This window comes from Galeopterus variegatus, unplaced genomic scaffold (genome assembly GCF_000696425.1).
Source record: "Galeopterus variegatus unplaced genomic scaffold, G_variegatus-3.0.2 Scaffold582, whole genome shotgun sequence".
NCBI lineage: Eukaryota > Metazoa > Chordata > Mammalia > Dermoptera > Cynocephalidae > Galeopterus > Galeopterus variegatus.
Genome location: NW_007726693.1, coordinates 468217 through 488997, shown reverse-complemented (window position 1 = coordinate 488997; position 20781 = coordinate 468217). Strand labels below are relative to the sequence as shown.

Below are 20781 nucleotides of genomic sequence, written 5' to 3'. Positions count from 1 at the left end.
AAAGCAAGGAGTTTGGAGCAAATAATCTCCCATGTCCCCTCTTTGTTTTTCAAATTCTCCGAGCAGATGGTTGCTATGCCTACCCCTGGCATCTGGCCATTTTTCTTGCTATATGCGTGATTCTACTCTCTGAATTGGCTCACATTAGACAGCAGTTGTCCTAGAACGAAAACTCTGGAGCCATCAAAAAGAGGTTGCTTGGTGACTAATGGTATACACCCAGTGTGAGGGGAGAAGACAGAATGTTCCAGAACATTCTCCAATGTCCCTGGTAATTCTGTGGTGGGTGGAGGGAGGAGTGGGATACCCATAAGCATTTTCTCTCTGATGTGAGCTGTCGGCCAGCTGATAGAAACACGGGAACCGAAGCCAGCTTAGAGACTCAAAAGTCAAAGTTGATTTTTCCTCTGACTCAACCCCATCCAGCATTGCCCAACTCTCTCCAAATACAGCTGAATGGCTGTTTATGTGGAGATGAAGAAAAGCTCTCTGTTGACTTTATTTCCAAACCCTGCCTTTTGGAATTGACACAAGAGGACGGCACATTGCTCGCCAGGCCTGACCATCCGGTCAGCAGACTGCAACCCTCATCCCTACTTTCCAGCTTTGTCTCCTCAAACAGAAGCAATCAAAACAGGCATCAGTAACACAGATAAAAAGGAGAGCAACACAGGCTTTGAACCCCAAGGCTAACTGGCTTATCACAAACTGGTCAACTTCTCTCTGGTGCGTCCAACCCCAGGGCTTAAGACCAAAGTTTAGCTCCTTCCCCTGAGAGCTGATCTATCCCAGGGTCCTGGCCCTTCTGGGTGGGGGCACACAGGGTGTGACTGGCATCTTCAGGGAACACAGCCGGGACTGCAGAGGAAGCAGGGCCCAGGTTTGCCGACGTTGCAGGTGGAGGGAGGACCTCGCTTGGAACAGACACCTAAATTAATGCAAAGGCGGCATTCAGGTTAAGGCACCAACTCTGAAGCCAGACCACCTGGTCTATCTCTTCCAAGCTCTGTGACCTTGGATGAGTTGTTTGTCTTCTCTGTACCTAGATTTCCCCATCTGAAAAATGGGGATAATAACGCACCTACCTTGTAAGGCTGTTAGGATTAAATGTCCTCATATTCCTAAAACAATTTAGGAATGGCACATAGGATACATCAAATAGACCAGTGGTTCTCAAACTTCAGCATGGATAAGAAACTCCTGGAGAACTTGCTTAAATGCAGTCTGCAGGTCTCCATCCCCCCAGATGCTTTGGCCTAGGGTTCTGGGATCCTGACATGGGTGGGCGGCATCACCTGGTCCCTGCTGTGCCTAAGGCCCCTCTCCCCACACCATCTCCAACCCCAGGCAGCAGGACCCGGCTTCCCTCAGCACCTCCCACAGGCTGCTGGGATCCTTGCAGATTGTTGTCTGGTGTGTGCTGGCTCATCAGCTGGGAAAGTTCTTCCACTTCTTGTCCAGTCGATCTTTCAAGTTTCAGCTCAAGTGAAGCCTCCTACAGAAAAACATTCTCTCCCTGGACCTGAACCTCTGGGCAGGGCACAAGCCCTTCTCTGCAATTCTAAAATTCATTTTTCATAAACGTGAAGCAATCTGATTTGGGGAGAGAACCTCATTGGATGGTAAAAACCTGGCCTAGACTGACATAGGCTATTTATAATCTTAATTTATTCCACTTGGTGTGAGTATTCATATGTTGGCTGCATAAATATTAATGGGTTAGCTGATGGGGTGCTGCCCCAGACTCTGCGGGGTGTGTTACATAAGGTATGGTATATACAATGTATTACTTTCCTAAAATGCAAAAAATTTTTTAGTAATTGCGCATTCCAGAATACAAGATTTTTGGATTGTGCGTCTGTGGCACATTTTGTTCTGACTGTTGGCTTTCTCTTCTGCCTGCCATTAAATGAAAATTCTAAGAGCAAGACCATGGATCTAGCACAGTGCTTGGTGCAGATCATTATCATTTATTGTTTCTTGAACGAATGAATGCTTTCTTATAGAGGAAGCTGCACCTGTCTTTCTCACCCTCTGTCACATTCCCCACTCCTCCATGACATCCGCGTAGGATTTGTGAAATTAATTTCACATGGCTCTTTGGTTCCTCCTTCTTGGAACCAGGCCTGCAATTTGGGCAGGCTATCCTCAAATTGGGGCAAGTAGGACCAGGGGAGATGATATTTCAAACAGCCAGACTCTTCCACTCTCCTTTTGAGCAGGATTTTGAAAAAGAAGAAGCATTTCCATAGCACTAAAATGTTTTCAATAAAAGGATTTTCAAAGATTGGGGAAACAAGTTGAAGACTACACCTCCAAGATGCTTTTTTTTCTCCTTACCTAAAATAAAGCTCTCCTCATACAATATCCAAAGGGGAGAATGTTCTGCCAAACCCACCCCTCCTGGGCTTGATAAAGGCAGGAAACTGGGAGAGACACTGGCAGCTCACAACCCAGCTGAGCTATTAGAAGAGGGAGGTGTGGGGTGGAAGACTCAGAAACAGTTATGAGGGTTTGAGCTCCAAATGGATATGAGTTAATAGGCCCCAGGTCCTTGGGATGTCTTGTGACAATGAGAGAAAACAGCCACATTCTAAGTCAAGAAAGATGGGGTAATTACTTAAATAAGTCCAAATTTCACATTGGTTCAAATTGCCCATGAGCAGATGCAGAGGTTGCAAACTCAAATGCTTACACGGCCAGGCAGATGATGATGGAAATGAGCCAGATGGGACAATAGGGAGTGGAGGGGAGTGTGGCAAACTGGAATGTTTATACTCCATCTAAAGAGGGCAGCCCCTATTCAGCTCCAGCTAATTGATGTCGGGTCTTCTAATTTTTATAAAGAAAGTGGAATACTTGATTTCTAGGTGAAAACTTCTAACTGAAAAACATCCTGGGAAGGCCAAATAAAGTTCACAGGCAGATGAGTTATGACCCACTAATGATTTTGTGACCTTTTTCTCCATATATCCTGCATGCTCTTCCTTCAGGTGATCTTCGGGAAGTCCATTCATGAGTTCCTGAGATTTTCCCACCGTTCTGAGCTGTGAGGATCCCAAGTGAAGGCTGTTATTCTCATTTGCAGCTTCTCACCCCCATGCCGGAAAACAGCAGGATCACCTCCTCTGGGGCCTTCTGCAAACACAAAGTCCTGTTAATGTGTCCTCAGTCAGGACCTGAAGGAGATTGCTAAGCAGCCACCAGAAATCACTTGCCAGGCACCTCTGCTTAGGCAGCCAAGTGTGGCTCAGATGCCTGAAGGCCTCTGGGGAAACTGCCATCTCTCGACAACAAAATTGTTGCTGATACCAGGAAACTTAAACTGTCTTGAAGTGTGAGAGGCAGAGCAGAAAAGGCAAAGTGTTCATTTGCTATTTTTCAGGGAACAAGGAGAAAAATACAGGCGCCAAACTTGCAGGCCCCGGCGGCGTGACTTCTCAGCAGATCATTTTCTGCAGTTTCAGTGCCCTGTACTGACTGTCACCTCGTTTCCTTGTTCTCTTGCCAGAGACCCCAAAGAACTTTCCTACAATCAACTGGGCCTCTCTGTCAGAGTCACGAGGTGGCAGATCCTTGTCAGCCCAGCCGATGTTTGATAATTTATTCAAACAAGCCCCAGCCTTGCTGTAACCAGAAGCTTGCCCCCATTCCCCAGCACCTGCCCAGCTCACTGTATTCCAATTCTATCGAGCATCCAAGGCACGGAGAGCATAGATTTAGCCCCATGCTACCAGGTTGCTTATGGTGATATGTAGGAAGAAGGCAATTATACAAATAACCACAACAAGAGGCAGAAAGGGACAAAGTGTGGTAGGTTCACAGGAGGGATGGAGCATCATTTAGTGGAGGAAATCACGTAGGGCTTCTTGGATGAGGTGACATTTGAGATGGGCCCTGAAGTTTGGCTAGACTTCACGTGTGGGAAAGTCATGCCTAGTAGAGGTTGCAGCATGAGCAAAGGCAAGAAGGTAGGTGTGCAAGGGCCGTGTCCGGGGGTGGTCCCTTTGAGTGACTGTAGGGCCCTGACCCTGAATGACCCTGAATGCCTGCAAAGGAGTTTAGATTTTCATTGGTCGATACTAGCAAGCCTTTGAAGGCCTTCTGCGGGGGAAGGAAGATATTAGAGTTGGGCTGTACTTGTAGCTGTGTGCAAACTGGACTGGGAATTGGGAGAGAGAGAAAGTGGGATGTACAGTCAGGAGGTCATCATCATAACTTGGGCAGAAGTTACTGAGGCAAGGAAGGGGAGAGGTGGAGGAAGAGGAGATGGGAATGCAGCTGCCTGAGCTATTATGGGCGTCCCTGCCGTCCCCAATTCCTCCTCCCCATCTTCTCCCTCGCACCCGTACTAGTCAGGCACTTGCCCCCACAATTCCACCAAAACCTCTCCTATTGAGGTGGCAGTGACGTTCACATTGCTAATTCCAGTGGGTACTTCTCAGTCCTCATCCTACCTACCTCCAGCAGCACGTGGTCTCCTCCCTGCCCCACCCTGGCCCCCACTCTCTCCTGGTTTCTCTCCCACCTCTCTGGCTGCCTCTGCTTTCCTGGACCCGCTTGTCTCCCAGTCCTGGGACCCCTCCTTTCAGTGTTATTGCTCCATGTGTGATCTACACGATGAGACACTTCCTCTCCAGCCTGGACCTCTCCCTGAGCTTCTAGCCTCCATTTTCTCCTTGAGCTCTTGGCTGGGAGGTCTAAGAGATGACTTGCCTTGCTCTACTCCCAAAGGGGCTCTTTTTATTTTATCTCCCCTCCTGCCTAGCGCCTTTGCAGTTGCTGTTCCTCTGCCCCGAATGCTCTTCCCCAGGGAGCCTCAGGGCCCCCCCTTGGATCTTTACCCTGCCTCGACCTATCTAAATCTGCACCCTCCCGTGCTATCCGAAGCCTTTCCCTGCTTTACTTTTTTCCTTGGCTTCATCAATATGGAACATTACACACATGGTACTTATTTATACGTTTACTATTTACTTGCCTCTGCTAGAATATATATCTCATGATGGAGAGCATCTTTGCTTTGTTTTAATCACTGTATTCCTAGCCCCGCAAGTGCATGGTGCATGGCAGCCACTCGGTACCTGTGTGTTAAATCAATGAGTGAAGGTGTGAATAGAAAACTGTATGTTGTCATTCTTTCAGCTTGGGGAACAAAGCCGTGAAAGGTCAAAGGTGAAGTTCCAAAGTGGACGCCTGGAAGAGACAACGGTACAACTCCCAGAAATGTGGCAACACGGAGAGGTGAGGTTTGAAAGGAGGTGAGTTCAGATGGGGACATTCAGTTTGAGTGACTTGAGGAACGTCCTATGATGATGTCCAGCAAGCTTTTGGAGATGAGGGTCTGGAGAGAGGTCAGGGCTAGAGGTAGATTTGGTAATTGTCCACATGGAGGTAATGACTTAAGCCACCAGAGGAGGGTGGGGGTGGGGCAGGGAGAGAGAACGAGCTCACTAAGAACAAATTATTATTGGGAAACATCTACATTTAAGGGAAGAGAAAAACTAGTAGGAATATTTTGAGAGTGAGAATAATCAGGAGACTGAAATGTCATGGAAACCAAATGCAGAGTTTCAGGAAAAAAGAAATGGTCGACAACGTTGAACACTGCACAGTGAGGGGGAGGATGAGGACTGGGGAGTGGTGGTTAGACTTGACCCCTGGAGATCTGCTGTCTTATTGCCCAGACATCCCGATGGCCTCAAGCACCAGGTGGGAGGGCAATGGGGAGTCGTGCGAAATTTTTGAGCAGCACAGTGACACGATCAAACTTTGCTGGAGTTCAGGCTAACATGGGGTATGATGGCCGGGAAGAGGCAGAAATGAGGGGGAGACCCTCTAGGAGGATACTGCAGTAGTCCAGGCCAACGGAGTTCTAGAAGTTGACATAAGCGCTGGGGGCTTCAGTGTTCAACTTGTAGAGCAGCAGCATGACAACTGGCCCGAGGTCGAGGGGGTCTGAGGGATTCCTGGATCCCCAGGCAGGTATGGCCATTGCTCTTTTCACGTCGCCAGCAATGGATATTTCCCAACACTGTCTCTCTCAGCTTCCACAGCTAATATTTGTCTCCTATTGATCCAGTATCCAGCCTGTTACTTTTTAACTGGAGTCCAGGGTTCAAAGGCCTGGCTGTTGTTTAAACCCTCATTACATTGGGAAAAGTATGTCCCCCTGATAATGTCAACTGATGAACAGGCGAGGATCTTCTAGGTAAATATAGACTTCAGAGAAGACAGAGGGGGTCAGGACAGGGTTAAGGTCAGGGTAGGGCGGTGTGAGGAGGAGGGAGGGAGAGGACGCAGTGGCAGAGGTCTTGGAATGGATGAGCGCTAAATAACTAGAATTCAAACAAGTCCCAAACTCAAACTTTTTGCTATAAATAGTATTAAATGTTAGTTAATATCTAAAATCCTTTACAAGCAGAAACTCTTAAAAACACAACATCAAAGAGTTCTTGGAAGTAGAAAATCCAGTCCTCAGTCTCTGGTCCCTCCAGCCCTTTAACTGTTGGACAAAGGGATGTTTGTGTTGTCCCTGGAAGGTACTTGGAAAATGCAAGGCACTTGCTATGTGGTGGGGGGAGGCTGGAGGGTGGGGAGGGTTCTGTCCTACTGCAGCCAGAAAGGCAGGACGGCTTCCAGTTAGGTGCTGAGGCTGGGGCTGTCCCCAAGAACGGGTTGTCTTCACATCGTGTGGACATTGATTCACAATGGATTCACAAAAATTCGCAATGGATTTTGTGCCCTGAAGCAGGCCCTCTGCCCTCAAAAACCTCCCCTTCTCAATTTGCTGATACCTAAATGCCATAATTTTGACCTTTATTCCTTTTGATTTTAACCAAGCATTGTCTCTGTAAAATAAAAATACTTCTGGAGTGGTCATGTGTTTAGTCTATCATTCATTATGTCTTAGTATAAATGAGGTTCTTGGCTCTTCTCTTAGAGAAGAGGTTTGAGGGAGGGGATGGCGGATGGGAAGTAGAGTTAGTGTTTGCATGGTGCTTTTGAGCCAGACAAGCTGGGTTCGGAGCACCACTCTGCAAGTCCCTTAACCTCCCCGTTTGTTTCCTTGTGTGCAAATTGGTGCTAATAATATCTACCTCATTAGGCTGATGTGAAGATTTATAAGTAATAATAGTATTATCATAAGAGAATAAACTGAAGACCCTAGAACCTTGGCAAATGGCAGCAAGGCACTATCCCAAGGGGAAATTCACTCTGCAGAGGGATGCTGAAGGCTGAAGCTGAACTCTTAAAGGCAGAGTTTGTTCTCCTCCAGGTGCCACTAGATATTTCCCAGCTTCCTTTGCAGTTAGGTATGCCATGTGACTGACTTCTGGCCAGAAGAAGGTAGGCAGATGGGATCTACCCACCAGGCTTTGTCCTCCCTGCCTGGTCCTTCTGCACAATCTCCCACAGGCTTTCTTTTCCCTCCTCTTCCGGTGGGGTGCAGAGGACCCTGTCCCAGGGGATTGTGGAGCCATGGGGGTTAGAGGAACTGAGTCCCTGAATAACTGTATGGAGCACAGCGTCTCCTCTATCCTACAGAGGACTGTGAGAAACACATCTTTATTCAGCCACTGCAATTTGGGGATTGCTCTTTGCAGCATTAACCTGCCCTAACAAACTCTTGCCTCTTCCCTGCTCAGGATGCATGCACAAACAAGAGGGGTCAGGCAGGAGGAGATGGCAAGGAGCCAGGGAACTGGAGACCAATCCAGACCATCCCCTCTGCAAGCTTGAGGAATTGGTAACCTCTCCTTGCAAAATGTACCTGGATTTCAATCTAGGAGTTCGAGATGATCATTGTACATAAATGGTCAAGGCTTGAGGTGATTGTGTATATTCAGGAAGTATGTTACATGTGAAATGGGGACACTACTGGGACATTAAACTGATGTCTTTTCATTCATGATGCCCCATGGTTTCCTATCCGTTGACCTAATGGGTTTTACTGCTTCAAGGTGGGGTAGATACTCACTAGAATAAATTTATTGTAATAAGTTGTATGGCTCTATTTATATGAAATTCGAGAAGACGCAAAACTAATATATGTTGGAAAAAAATTCAGGACAGCAGTTGCTATATGGGTTTGGGGATAGGGATCGACTTGGAGGAGACATGAAAGAACTTTATGGGGTGATGGTGACACAGGCACATGCATTTGTCAAACTTCAGTCAATGTACACCTAAGATTTCTGTATTTCACTTTATGTGAATTTTACCTCAAAAGAAAAACAAATACATATAGTTAATGATATGCATGCTGCAGTTTTTGGGGAGTCTATGATGCCTGTATCTTTCTTTTCAGTGCTTTGGTAAATGAGAGGGACGAAAGGATGGGTGGATGGGTGGATACATGAAAAGGCAAACCCAGTGAAACGTTAATGGTAGAATCTAGGTAGTGGGCACACAGGGGTTCCTTGTACAATTCTTCCACCTTTTTTCAGTGTTTGCAAATTTTCATAATAAAATGTTGTTAGAGGGGAAAGTAATTGTTATGTTTTGGGACTCAAAGCTGACTGTCGTCCTGAGGGACATGGCATGAACATCAGACTTTGAGGAACAAGAGATTTTTGGTCATTCTAAAAGGCTCCCTTTCTCTATCAAGAGCTAAATCTAGACAATTCGTATTACAGACTTTTATCAAAGGCCTTGTCATCAGGGGAGTTCCCAGCAGAAACAGGAAGAGAAAGCTTTTGGCGTGGAGGAGACAAGGGTATGGGTTAGGTTTTGGGCACTTACTGTCTCTGAGCCCCGATGTTCCACCACCCTGGGCCTTGGCAAGGGGAGAAATGTCAAAGAGAGCACCCCTGGCAGGGCAGAAGAGCTGGAGGCAGCAAAGCTTTGGGCCCTACTTCCCATTGGGGACGCTGGCAGGCGGCCCAGAGGTTGTCGCTCTGCTGCAGGTGAGCGGCTCCGAGCAGCAGGGTCACGGGTGATGCAGCAGAAATGGCCCAGGAGCCTGGCTGTGGCAGAGGCATGGGGCGGTGACCCTGGGCCCCAGAACTTTGGGGTGGGATGCCAGTGAGCATCACAGCCAGCCAGGGACAGGTTAAGCCTGCAAGAGGTCCCTGGAGGATGGCCCTGGAGTACTTGCAAACTCATGCAGGGGACAGAGAGGACAATGCCACAGAGCCCCAGGAGAGACACCCAGGCCTGTGCCTTGAAGACTCACCAGGCCTGTCTTTTGAGGCTCCTGAATTTCGAAGAAGACAGCTTCACCTGTGCCTCGCCGCCCAGTTGGGAACGCAGCCAGTGCCACCTTGGAATTTGGAGGCACATCAGCATGGGGCACGGGCTGGGGTGTCCCAGAGGCTGGGCGGAAAGGTGCAGGCTGGTGGCCAGAATGGACCTTTCTCCCAGTCTGGCCTGAGGTCAGCCTATACAGCACTCAACAGGGAATCTCTGTTCTTACCCTCCTCAGTCCACACCTGAGCCCTGCAACCTACTCATGGGAGTCTACTATATGGCTCACTTTTTTCCTGCTCAATTCATGTGCCATACTTACAGACTCTCCAGACAGTGTTCTCTGGAAACTCAGTTTTGAGAAGTGTCCTCTCCCAGCAGGGTGAGCACTGAAGGGCTCAGAAAGTGGCTTTTCCTTTTACCCCAGAGACCCCTTTGATCATGGTTCCTCAGAGCCAACCACAGGGGAGCTGTCCTTAGTTTCCCAGGTACCCTTGCCTACCCCGCTGACATTTTTGCCAGGGGCTTTAAGATTTCAGAAGTGCCTAGGTCACTCTTGGACTTCAGAGCGTATTAACCTAGCAACTGTGTAACTGATTTAACTTATTCATTCCGCCCTTTGTGTCTTTCTCTAGGAAGGAATGTGCAGAAGTTCAGAGGGGCTCTATCCACCTTGATCTCTCCATTGTGTACTCAAGTGTGGAAGAAGTGGCAGGAATCCTGGGTGCTGCTGACGGCTTTCCAGAGACCACCTACTGGGAATGAAAAATGACATGTCACAGGAAACCAAGGACTGTCTCAACTACGTTCTGCTTGGTCTTTACCTCCTGCCAGTTCTTAGGGATGGGTTAAGGCCATAAAAGGAAAAATTCCCCAGGAGCTTATGAGATTATTTGAGTGGAATGAAACAGCCTAGGGAAAAATGCCACTGGGTTTTCACAGGGACCTGACGTGAGACCTGGACTTTGGCAGCATCTTTCTTCTCAGACCCGCCCTGGCTTCATTGTTAGTTTCATTAGCTCTCACACAAGTTTAAGGATGGTGGATAAAAAAAAAAAACATGCGTCTTAAGTTTAAGCCACGTGTTTTGGGCAGACTAATGTTTTTAAAGGTGTGGAACTTTTAGAGAGATGAAGAAAATAAAAATACTATAAATCTGCAGGCGTTTAAACCCCGAGCCAATTAAGATGATGCATTCGCGAAGAAGCTTTAAATCAGACAACCCATAATACTTGATATAGAAAATGTTCCAGCTTCCATAACTCTTTATTAAATATTGACAAGTTGCAGCACTTCTTTACAATGACTTCATTTTGTTACATTACTCTTTCGCTGTGAGGAAAACAATTGACCATTTCTTTAGATCGCTCAAGAAAAAGGAAAAGCAAAAAGGATTTGTTCTTAAACAAATTCAACCATATTTTAAAGCTGTTCTGATTGTGAAAATGAGCATTATCCATAAGTTGTCTTTAAAAAAAAACAACAAACTTCAAGGTAGTTTGGTTTATACCACAGTATCAAATAGTACTTGGCTTCATATTAGGAGATGGGTTTGTAATAAAAAGTTATGAAACATTGAGAATTCATTTGGAATGCTTGAAACTCTTTTCACCTTAAAAGTCACTGTTTTTTCATGTTTGACTTGATAACAGATCCTGAATTAAGAAATGACAGCAAATTAATCTTCCTAGGGTTCTCTCAGGCTCTGAGGGTCAGAATTCTCAGGACGCAGCTTGGAAAACTGTAGAAGGGACTAAACTCACTCCCTTTTGAAACCAGATTACTCAATAAAGGTGTAAAAATGCTATACAAATACATACATGTATATTTGGACAGCATGTGTATATATGTATACATATTACATACACAGTAGAAAAGGAAGAACAAAGTCACTCAAAGTTAACATGAAGGAAACGGTGACAATCGAGGTGAAATTAGTTGGAGTAAGAGGGGCAAACCAGCTTATACAGGAACACAGGTATCCATAGACACAGGTCAATGGTCATAAGGAAGGCTTCGATGCACAGTTCACGGTTAAGAATGCAATACACTAGAGATCAGGAGCCAACCGCAACATCATTAGATTCCCGCTGTTCCTTCTTCCAAACAGAAAACCGACCGACAGACATGCACTTTAAACATGCATTGCTTTGAGCTAACATCTTAACAAAGAATTGATGTCTAATGAGAGGTTTTCTTGTAAAATTTCATACCAACAGAAAGCTACCCCTTTCCTACAAAACGGGACACAAGCTCCTGTCCTAACGCTATAGCATTTTCTCTGCCACATCAAAAACACTCTAGGGTGGGGGTGTGCAAGTGTATATACACTGTTAAGGCTTATTATACAAATTAAAAAAGTGGTCCAAAGTATATCACATTTTCTTCCCAGTTTTAAAATCTAAAGTACAAAGTGGAGTTTATAAGGTTTTTTAAAAAATCACATCTCGGTCCTGAAATTGGCAGTTTTGACATGACTTGTCAGGATGTACCCCAATGCCTGATTGAGACAGAGGTAGTGCATGATCTTTGGGGGTCAGGAAGGGAGCAGGCCAGGCAGTTACCCTGCACAGTGGCACCCCCTACTGGCAAGGCAGAAAATGATACCAGACAGCATCTTCCTCCTTCCCCTCTCAGTACAGGGGTGCAGAGTTGGGGTGAGGAGGAGAGAGGAAAAGAAAGGAGAACTAGCATAGTGGGGAGGGGCTGGGAGTTAACACAGACCTCTTTATAGATCTTTAAATTTCAGAGGTGAGATACAGGACTCAAAAAATACAAGAAGTCAATTGCTACGTAATTGGTAACTGTTAGAACAATCGGTAAGTGGCTTTCAAGAGAGCCAATTTGGATCTGGCAAGATCAAACAGCAATGGCATGCATATGTTGTCTACTTAACAATGGGAGATGTGAAAGTGGCTCAAGAATTTTGCAAACCATTTCCCAAAATCTGTCACTGTGTTCTAACATAGGAGAAATAATCCATGTCAAGTCGCGTTATGTCATTCACCATCTGAATTTAGGGAATATCTGATGTCACCCACCAAAGGGCCACGGAAACAAAAATTAAACAAGTATCTTAGGTACCTGTGATCTGTTAGAGGACCGGCTACAACAAAATAAATGACAGTAATTGTTTCAGGCAAAAGTAAAAGAGCACTGAAGCCAAGTACACTGTTCAACAAATGCCTCACTGTTGCCTGGTCCAGAGCCAGTGGGTTGGAAGCAGCACATGATCTGAAGTTAATGCCGCCAGGTGGACTTTCCAAATTCATCCTCAGGCCAAGAAGGGGCAGGAATAGACAGACCCAGGATCCACAGGCAGAAGTGATAACTGATGTCAACAGACCTTCGACATGCAGCACGTGAGCTTTGGCACTTCTTAGCCTCATGATAAGTGGCCCATAATAACTAAAGCTTCTGCAGGGAACTAAAGAAACTGGATTAAGGTGATTGCCATGGCTAGGGAGAAAACAGAGGCCATAGAGACCCTGGACCTGGACTGCAGAGCTGCGTGGCTGCTGGGACAACTAGAATCAACTAGGACAGGTGACACCTCCCTCCTCCCCCAGGGCTGCTGACCAGAGCAGGTGGAGGCCCTGAGGAGTGCATCAACCTGCTTGTTACGCGGTGCATTTTCTCTACTGCCACCTGCAACTGCACCGTGATGACAAAGAGTGGTGATTGAGGTTTAGAGAAAACAAGACATAAGAGCATTTTAAGCAAAGAGTGAAACTTTGAGAATAGTTGGGGACTAGTGAATCTTATTTTGATTTTCTTAAAAACAAACCCCATATCCAGCAATATTTAGTTGTCAATAAAATCAGATATGATTAAGGGGTAGATGAACTGAAGTGTCATTCACAATTACTGCCTTTCAAGTATTCATAGTAGTATATTTCAATAATTCTTGTCGTTCCTAGCTGAGAAATGATCAGAATTACTTTTCTTTCATATTTTTAATAATTGGCCTAACATGCATTTAGTGAATATTCTGATTTTTCTTCAATATACAAATGACAGAAGAATCCCATTTCTTAAACCAGAATTGGATTTCTCCCACTATAATTATATGATCCCTCTCAAAAACCATCAGAATATATTGCTCAGCTCAGGCTTCAGCGTGACTCTTAAAAAGAAAACCGGCTCTGGACTATGAGGGTTACAAAAAGGGAATTTTTGCCACTGACATATTTGTTATGTTTATTGTAGGGGAAAAATCCTACCAATAGACACAAATAATGAGCAGTATTGTTTTTTATAATTACTTAACATCTAAGTTTTCTGATCACTACTAGGTATTTTAAAGCCAATATGAAAAGGGAGCCAATACTAAGCTCTGTAGAAATCCACCTTCTTTTAGAAACCTCTGGCCTCTGCACCTCTTTAGACAACTCATTTATAACCACAAACATTCATGGCTTTTCACATGCCACACACAGCTGGGTAAAAACAAGCAATCTCTTATACCAAAAGGTCCTTCTTACAAAACAATGGGAGCCCCTGAAACCACAACTTTTTGTCTTATCTATGACTGGCAAGAGATTAAATCTGTAGAGTCCCCTAACTGCCACACAGGGCTTAGGACAACATGTAAAAAGGACAGCAGGGTTGCTGAAGTCCCACACTGCCTCAGGCATTTTTCTCTAAACACAACAGAATTCTGCAACAGAGACTTACAAGTAGAAAAGAATCCAACTGTGCAGACAGACACCCTCAATCCTCTGCCACCACCACCAGCTTAACAGCTTGACCCTGTGGATCAAACATTCTCTCTTTTAATCCAAAGGACACAAGTCAGGCAGCACAAGTATTGAAGCATGCAACAAGTCATAGGCAATAAAACTTGGTTAGATTAAGTGTGTATTAAATAAATCTTTGCAGTTGAGTAGGAATCACAAAACAAGTGGAGGTCTGTAGGCTCAGCTTTACACCCGGGTTTTTATACACCAGCAGTCAGATTCACAATTGGTAAATACTGCACCGGAAAGATGTGTGCAGGGAGAAGAAATAATCATCACATTTAATGTTTATGATAGTAGGCTCAGCTTTACACCCGGGTTTTTATACACCAGCAGTCAGATTCACAATTGGTAAATATTGCACCGGAAAGATGTGTGCAGGGAGAAGAAATAATCATCACATTTAATGTTTATGATAAAAAAAAAAAAACAAGACAAAACCAGATATGACCTCCACGTAGTACATAAAGTGCCTTCAGAATTGGTGCAGTTACGACAAAAATTGGTTATTTAGCTACCATTAGCAAACGCATACAAATAGGAGTCTAGACAGATCTGGTTTCCACAGTTTCAAATCAAGCAGTGCCAAGTTTCATTCAAAATTCTCTACTACAAACAGCAAAGAGGAAAATATAATAAAGAATGACTGTACAGCATCAGGAAGGTTTAAGTAATTTCTCTTATGAGAAACTGGTAGTCCAACCCTGTCACAAATGTGTTATAGCACACGTAATTACTTCTAAGGAATAATGGTGTGATTCCTTTCAAGTCAACATAAAATTTGTCATGCTATGTTACAATTCTCTCAGCCTGTAGCTATTATCTAAATTTGTACAAAAAAAAAAAAGTAATATCCAGTTTGTTTTCATTCTGAGTATGGAAAAAATTATCACTATGCCTAATGTTATATTTGAAATGCTCTCAAAGTACTTGTCTGTAGAAGGTTTTTGGATAAAAATTAGTCTTCCAATTCTAATAAAGTAGAGGGTGGAGGTGTCAAAGTATTTCAAAAAACAAGTAAAAGTAGATCAAATATAATTTCAAGCAGTACTGTTTTATTTAGCATTTCTAACATACCAATTGGCACTTGCACAACAGATTTAACCTTTAAAGTAAAAATAATTCATTGAATCATAAAAGATCAGCAGCCAAAAGTTAAAAGTGAATGACTAACTTTTATATATAAATATTCTGGCCAAGAAAATTTAAGTTAATTTAAGAAGCAACTGATAAAGCATTCTTCACACTAAAAAAAAAAAAAAAAAAAGCTCACTTTTCCAAGTACATGAGACATCTTTAATCATAATGAAATAAAATCGGTCTAAATCATTTAAAAAAGTAAACATGAGTTGTAATACTATACCTGTAGAGTGATTAATTCCATTCATTGTCATTAGAAAGTATGTAAAATATTTATTAAGGGCTTTGCCTGCAGAGGCACAACATAAATAGAATAAGTCCTCCTGAAATGTAATTAGTGTACACATCAACCAGTTGATAATGTGTGGTAGAAAATGCAGGAACTTGAGCTGGAATTGGTTCCCACGTCTGAACTTGGGCAAGGGCAAAGGCTCGGCTCCAGGAGCCTGGCCACGCGGCTGCTCCTCGGCCACAGTCTCTGCACAAGTCTGTGAGGCAAATGCAAAAGTGCAAGCAGAACTTGCTGGACGAACCACCACCCCTGAGGCGGGGATACCTAATCCACCCCTTCAAATCCTTGGGCATTTTCCACAGCCATGAGAAGTTTCTCTCGTAAGTCTTCAAAGGTTTCGTATGGAGGTAAGTCGAGGCGATTAAAGCTGCAAAAGGAACATAAAGGTCAGTAAAAAGCTACTATTATCACCCTGTGGTCACAACAGCACTTCCTAGATTTGGCTACTGGGGCGGGCATTTGGTGTTTGTGCAGGAGAATGAAAAAGCATTAACCAACAATTGTGATTGTCAAAAAATGGATTCTAGCTATGAAACTGTCCACACCAAAAAGGCTACGTAATACACAGAGGAGAGAAAACCATTTTCTAATAGTCTGTGAAACCTCTGCTACAGCCAGATGTGGATCTCGGAAAAATCCTGGTGGGAAGGGAGACATGAAAGGCAAGGTAAGTGACATACATGCCAAGGTTTCAAAACCCTGGGGACACAAAGAGTTTATATGCTTTAAGAGTTATAGATGAGTAGAGACTGTGTCTCTTTCTAATGCTTTCACTTATTCTACATTAGGCCAAGGTTTATCATTTCTTTCTTTTTGGTGGCTAGCTGGTATAGGGATCGAACCCTGGACCCTACTGTTATCAGCACCATGCTCTAACCACCTGGGCTAACCAGCCAGCTCACCAAGTTCTTTTCTGTTTTAACTCATTTCATTTTCATCATAATGCTATGATAAGGCAGACAATGTTCTCTCCATTCTGTAGATGCAGATCCTGAAGAAGAGAGATAAAGTCAAGGGGTCCAAGGTCACTCTCCTAGTGACCCAAGAACAGAAGCAGGCTGTCTGGGCCTCCAGAACACCAATGCCAAGCTGCCTCCGCTAACCAAGTCAGGGAAGAAATTGATATTTTAAAGTGAAAGCTGCACTTACAAAAAGCCCTTACATATTTGGAGGCTTCAGTTGGGGGGCTGCAAATCAGCCTGTTGACAAGTCTTCAGACAGATGGATGACCTCTGCAAGCAATCAAGCCTACTTGCTCAAGGACCAAGTTCAAATTCTGGCTCTGTCACTTGCCAGCTGGGTGACCTTGGGCAAGTAACCTCACCTCTCTGAATCTGTTTGCTCATCTGTGAAATGGGGAAACGGCTCATGGGGGTGCTAGGAGGATCAAATTAGAACATTTGTAACGTGAGCTGGCCCCAGCAAGTGCTCAATAGATGGAGATCAGTGTTAATATTCACTTATCATTTACTGAATGCCTACATGAGGCTCGAGAAAGTTCAAAGCCTCCAGTCACAGAACCAGCGCCTGTGGGGGTGGATGGCGAATGTGTTTCTGTTGTGAAAATGGCCACACACTTGGCATAACTACTCACCACATCCTAGTCAGCCTTGTTTCAGTACTGTGCCTATATTAGCTCACTGAATTCTGGCAACCACTCCTATTTTATAGAGGAGGAACTTGAGGCACAGAGAGATGAGGTAACTTGCCCAAGGTCACACAGTAAGCATGAGAGCCAGGTTCAAGCTCAGGGTGGCTCCAAAGCCCAGCCCCTGACCCACACTTGTGTCTATACTTAAAATTGCCCCCTCCAGGCATTGACGTGTGCTTCCAAAAGCGAGCACAACCACCACTTCTGCTAAAAGCTAACAATTACCAGCAAGCAGCAGTAAGAAACAAATACATGTCCACGGTGGTCCCTTTAACAACCCGAAATGTTTAACAAGTCCCAAAGACAGAATAACACCATACTTCTCAAACTGGGATTCTCAGAAATCCAGGAATCCAAAGAGCGTTAGTCCTAAAAGAAGTTTTTAACCTTTGATTTACATATTGATGATGATCTGAAAACATTATTTCATCAGTTATCAAGACAGAACTCCACTTTTGCAGACGGCACTTAAAAGAGCCTTTCACAGAAGGTGACTTTGGGGTTTCACAGTCCAGGGCCTGTGATCCTGATGGGGTCTGCCTCTAGAGGATCTGGATCTGTGACAATTTTTCCCTTTAAAAAGGCCCATACATTATTTAAGTTTAGGAACTTGGCTCTTACTGCTGTTCATCACGGTTAGCACTGCGAGTCTGAGAGTTCTGTGTTAACATCAACAGCCCTGGTCTTGGCTCAGTGCTGGCTGCCATTCAAACTCAGGCTATCATAATCCAGAAAACCACATCTGACTAGAAGCTCCAAACCACCGAAACATTCTCTCCCTAGATTAAAGGCAGAGGATCATACACAATGACTGTTTTGGACATTCACCAACTGCAGGCTGAAGTTGGCTTGCTTTCCAGGGTCTGACAGGCAGTGACCACATCTATTCTGTTTGGAGAGTCATGAGAACGGTATGAATGAAAAAACAAAAAACAAAAAACCTTCCTTTCTGAGGCAAAGGAATCAAACAGAAGCAAAAAGCCTTTCACAGCCAACTTTCACAAATGCATTTTTCTGTGAATTTTCTCCTCTAGTTTAGGGAGGCACTTCCTGCAGTGAGTGTTCTGCTGCATATGTAAGCTTTGCTGGTCAAAGCAGGCTGTACTGCTCACTCTTTTCCAGAAGGCCCACTTGCACTGCTTCCCAAGGAACTGGAAATAAAAGCCTATGCAGAGAAACCAAAACAAGGGTCACGGGAGCTCGGATTAGCACATGACTGCTGAACACTGTTTTTAAAAAACCCATGGGGGGCCGAGCCCGTGGCACACTCGGGAGAGTGCGGCGCTGGGAGTGCAGCAGCGCTCCCGCCGCGGGTTCCGATCCTATATAGGGATGACCGGTGCGCTCACAGCACTCTCTGGCTGAGCACGGTGTGGCCGGTCACAAAAAAAAAAAAAAAAAAAAAAAAAAAACCCATGGGGCTAAGTCTGCATCTGGGCTGGGTATTATGCAACTATTCAAAGAAGCAACCGAGACCCTTCTGCAGGCAGCCACAATCACAGCCCAGTCGTGCCCCCTCGTTTGTGGTTTCGCTTTTTCTGGTAAGAAAATATGAAGATATTTTGAGAAAGAGACGCACACACACTACATTCATAACTTTTATTATGGCATATTGTTATATCTGTTCTATTTTATTATTAGTTGTTAATCTCTTACTGTGCCTAATTTATAAGCTAAACTTTACCATAGGTATGTATAGGCAAAAACATAGTAATATAGGGTTTGGTACCAGCAGTTTCAGGCATCCATTGAGGGTTTCAGAAAGTATCCCCCTGCAGATAATGTACGACTACTGTATTACCAAAATCCAGGGAATAATGGGCTACTGATGAGTGCAGAAGGCCTTTTAAAAATGTTTTTATAGCAAATTTTATCCTAAATTCTGAACAACCAATTGGAGTTAGTTGGAGTAAAAACCCAATCTGTTTAGAAGTTGGAGCTCCCATATCCAGGTATGGTGAATAGCAAAATTTCTGCTACCTAGAATAATCAGGGAAGGATCGGGTTTGGAGGAGGAATGCCCTATAGCACAGAAGGTTTAGCTCTTTATATGGCAAACCTTACCAGGTACATTCAAATCTCAGTTTAAGTTTCATCAGCATTACTGTGCAATTTATATTTTTATCGCATCCTTGTTACTGTATGCTCTAAGCTATTTATGGGCAGGAAAGTAGCACTCTGTGAACTCCAGACCAGCATCGCACATAGTTAGGTCTTTAAAATACTCTGTTTGCACTTGAGCGTTTTACACTCACCATGTGTGAGCTCTGGGCAGTTTTTCAGGACTGCCCCATTGCTCTATTGTAAACAGCTGAGGACCGTTGGAACCTAGAAGAACAGACAAAAAAATGTTAGGTGTGCTTGAGGCTACAGAACGAAGCTATGGCACGACGTGAAGAACAGGGAAGCAAGATCCGCCTGGTGAGCCCTGAGCCCCGCCTCTGCTTCTGTGACATTCCGTGTTTGATGCTGGGGAAGCCAGAGGTCTGTGCAACCTTACAATACAGACTCTGCATCACCTCCAGAATGCAAACACGTTTACAGACACACCAGACACAGCTACAGCCTCTCAACTGAACCCTGGATGTTTACATTTAAAACTACTTTTGGGGGAAATAAGAGAAAAGTGACCTTCAGTACATAGATCACAAAGAGTGATTTTTTAAATCTATAGTAAGCACTGAAGAACTCTGCCTCCTGGAAGTGAGGTGTCCTTTAAATGATCCGTTTATAACCAGAGATTCTGCAAAATGATATACTAAGAAATTTTTAACGATATACTAAAAAATTAAAATAGAAGAGGGAAAATAGAGAAGACCAATCTTATGGTTCTCTCCACTAATCCCCCAATCCCCATGCAGATAAAGGAAATAATACAAATAGCTCAAGGCAGAAGCATGCTGCTTTCTGTCTATGTGAACTATTTTTACTGAACTATGCATAGCACACTGTCCTGAAAAGACTTCTGAGCCTTGTGCAGAGGCCGGGGAGGCAGTGTTCTCGGGCCACAGTTGATGCCTGTCCAGAAATGCACTGAGGACTGAAACTAATAGTATCCTGCTCACCATAAAGTTCGGCAAATCCATTCATAGGTACGCGGGATGTCCCTGTCACAAACTGCAGTAACCGGATACGCTTTTCGGCATCCATCAGCAGTACAGCCTACGAACAGAGACAGAAGGTCATTATGTCCCTCATGTGACACACGGCACATGCTGTGGTAATGCAGGCAGGTAAAACTTAATCTTATTTATACTGCAATGGAAAACCTACACGGTTGACACTGAAAACTGAGTTTTTTTTTTTTAAGGCCATCACAATACTTAGAGAGTGAGTGATCACAATGTCTTTCTTCTTTTGCCAATAGGCCAAAATAAATGATATAAAAAACAGACTCTTTGATGGCACTGAGCTCGCTCTTCTGTGTTCGAGGCTTGCCAGTCCCCCTAAGCCAATTTTAAATATACAGTGTTTGAGAAGTGTCAGCCTCAGGGGAAGCCAGGTTATGAGATGGTACTTTAGACTGTAGACAAAGTCAAACATAACAGTTAATAAAAAAGAAAGAAAAAAAAACAAAGGCAAGGACAGGCTTCTAAAACAATCTGTGTATTTCATATATCTGAATTATTACAGGAACTGAGTTGGCTTTACTAGTAATGTTACTTGAACTGCTGCAACCCCCCCCCCCCCCCCCCCCCCCCCCCCCCCCCCCCCCCCCCCCCCCCCCCCCCCCCCCCCCCCCCCCCCCCCCCCCCCCCCCCCCCCCCCCCCCC

The 20781-nt window shown here is 44.5% G+C and overlaps 1 protein-coding gene and 1 long non-coding RNA gene across 6 annotated transcripts in view; one reads left to right on the top strand and one right to left on the bottom strand.

Annotated features, from left to right (window-relative positions):
- Positions 1-10402: 10402 nt before the first annotated feature.
- On the top strand, positions 10403-14355 carry LOC103588517. Its single transcript, XR_550320.1, has 2 exons — positions 10403-14103; positions 14226-14355. It is a non-coding gene; the product is annotated as an uncharacterized LOC103588517 (long non-coding RNA).
- An 843-nt stretch (positions 14356-15198) lies between these two features.
- The window catches only part of NEDD4L (neural precursor cell expressed, developmentally down-regulated 4-like, E3 ubiquitin protein ligase), a 233534-nt gene continuing 227951 nt past the window's right edge, over positions 15199-20781 (bottom strand). For all 5 annotated transcript variants that reach the window (XM_008570210.1, XM_008570211.1, XM_008570209.1 and 2 more), the window contains 3 exons: positions 20074-20170; positions 19264-19336; positions 15199-15724 (listed from right to left, as the gene is read on the bottom strand). In XM_008570210.1, coding sequence (XP_008568432.1) covers positions 15622-15724; positions 19264-19336; positions 20074-20170 — 273 coding nt within the window. In that variant the 3' untranslated portion in view covers positions 15199-15621. The remainder of the gene's footprint in view (positions 15725-19263; positions 19337-20073; positions 20171-20781) is intronic.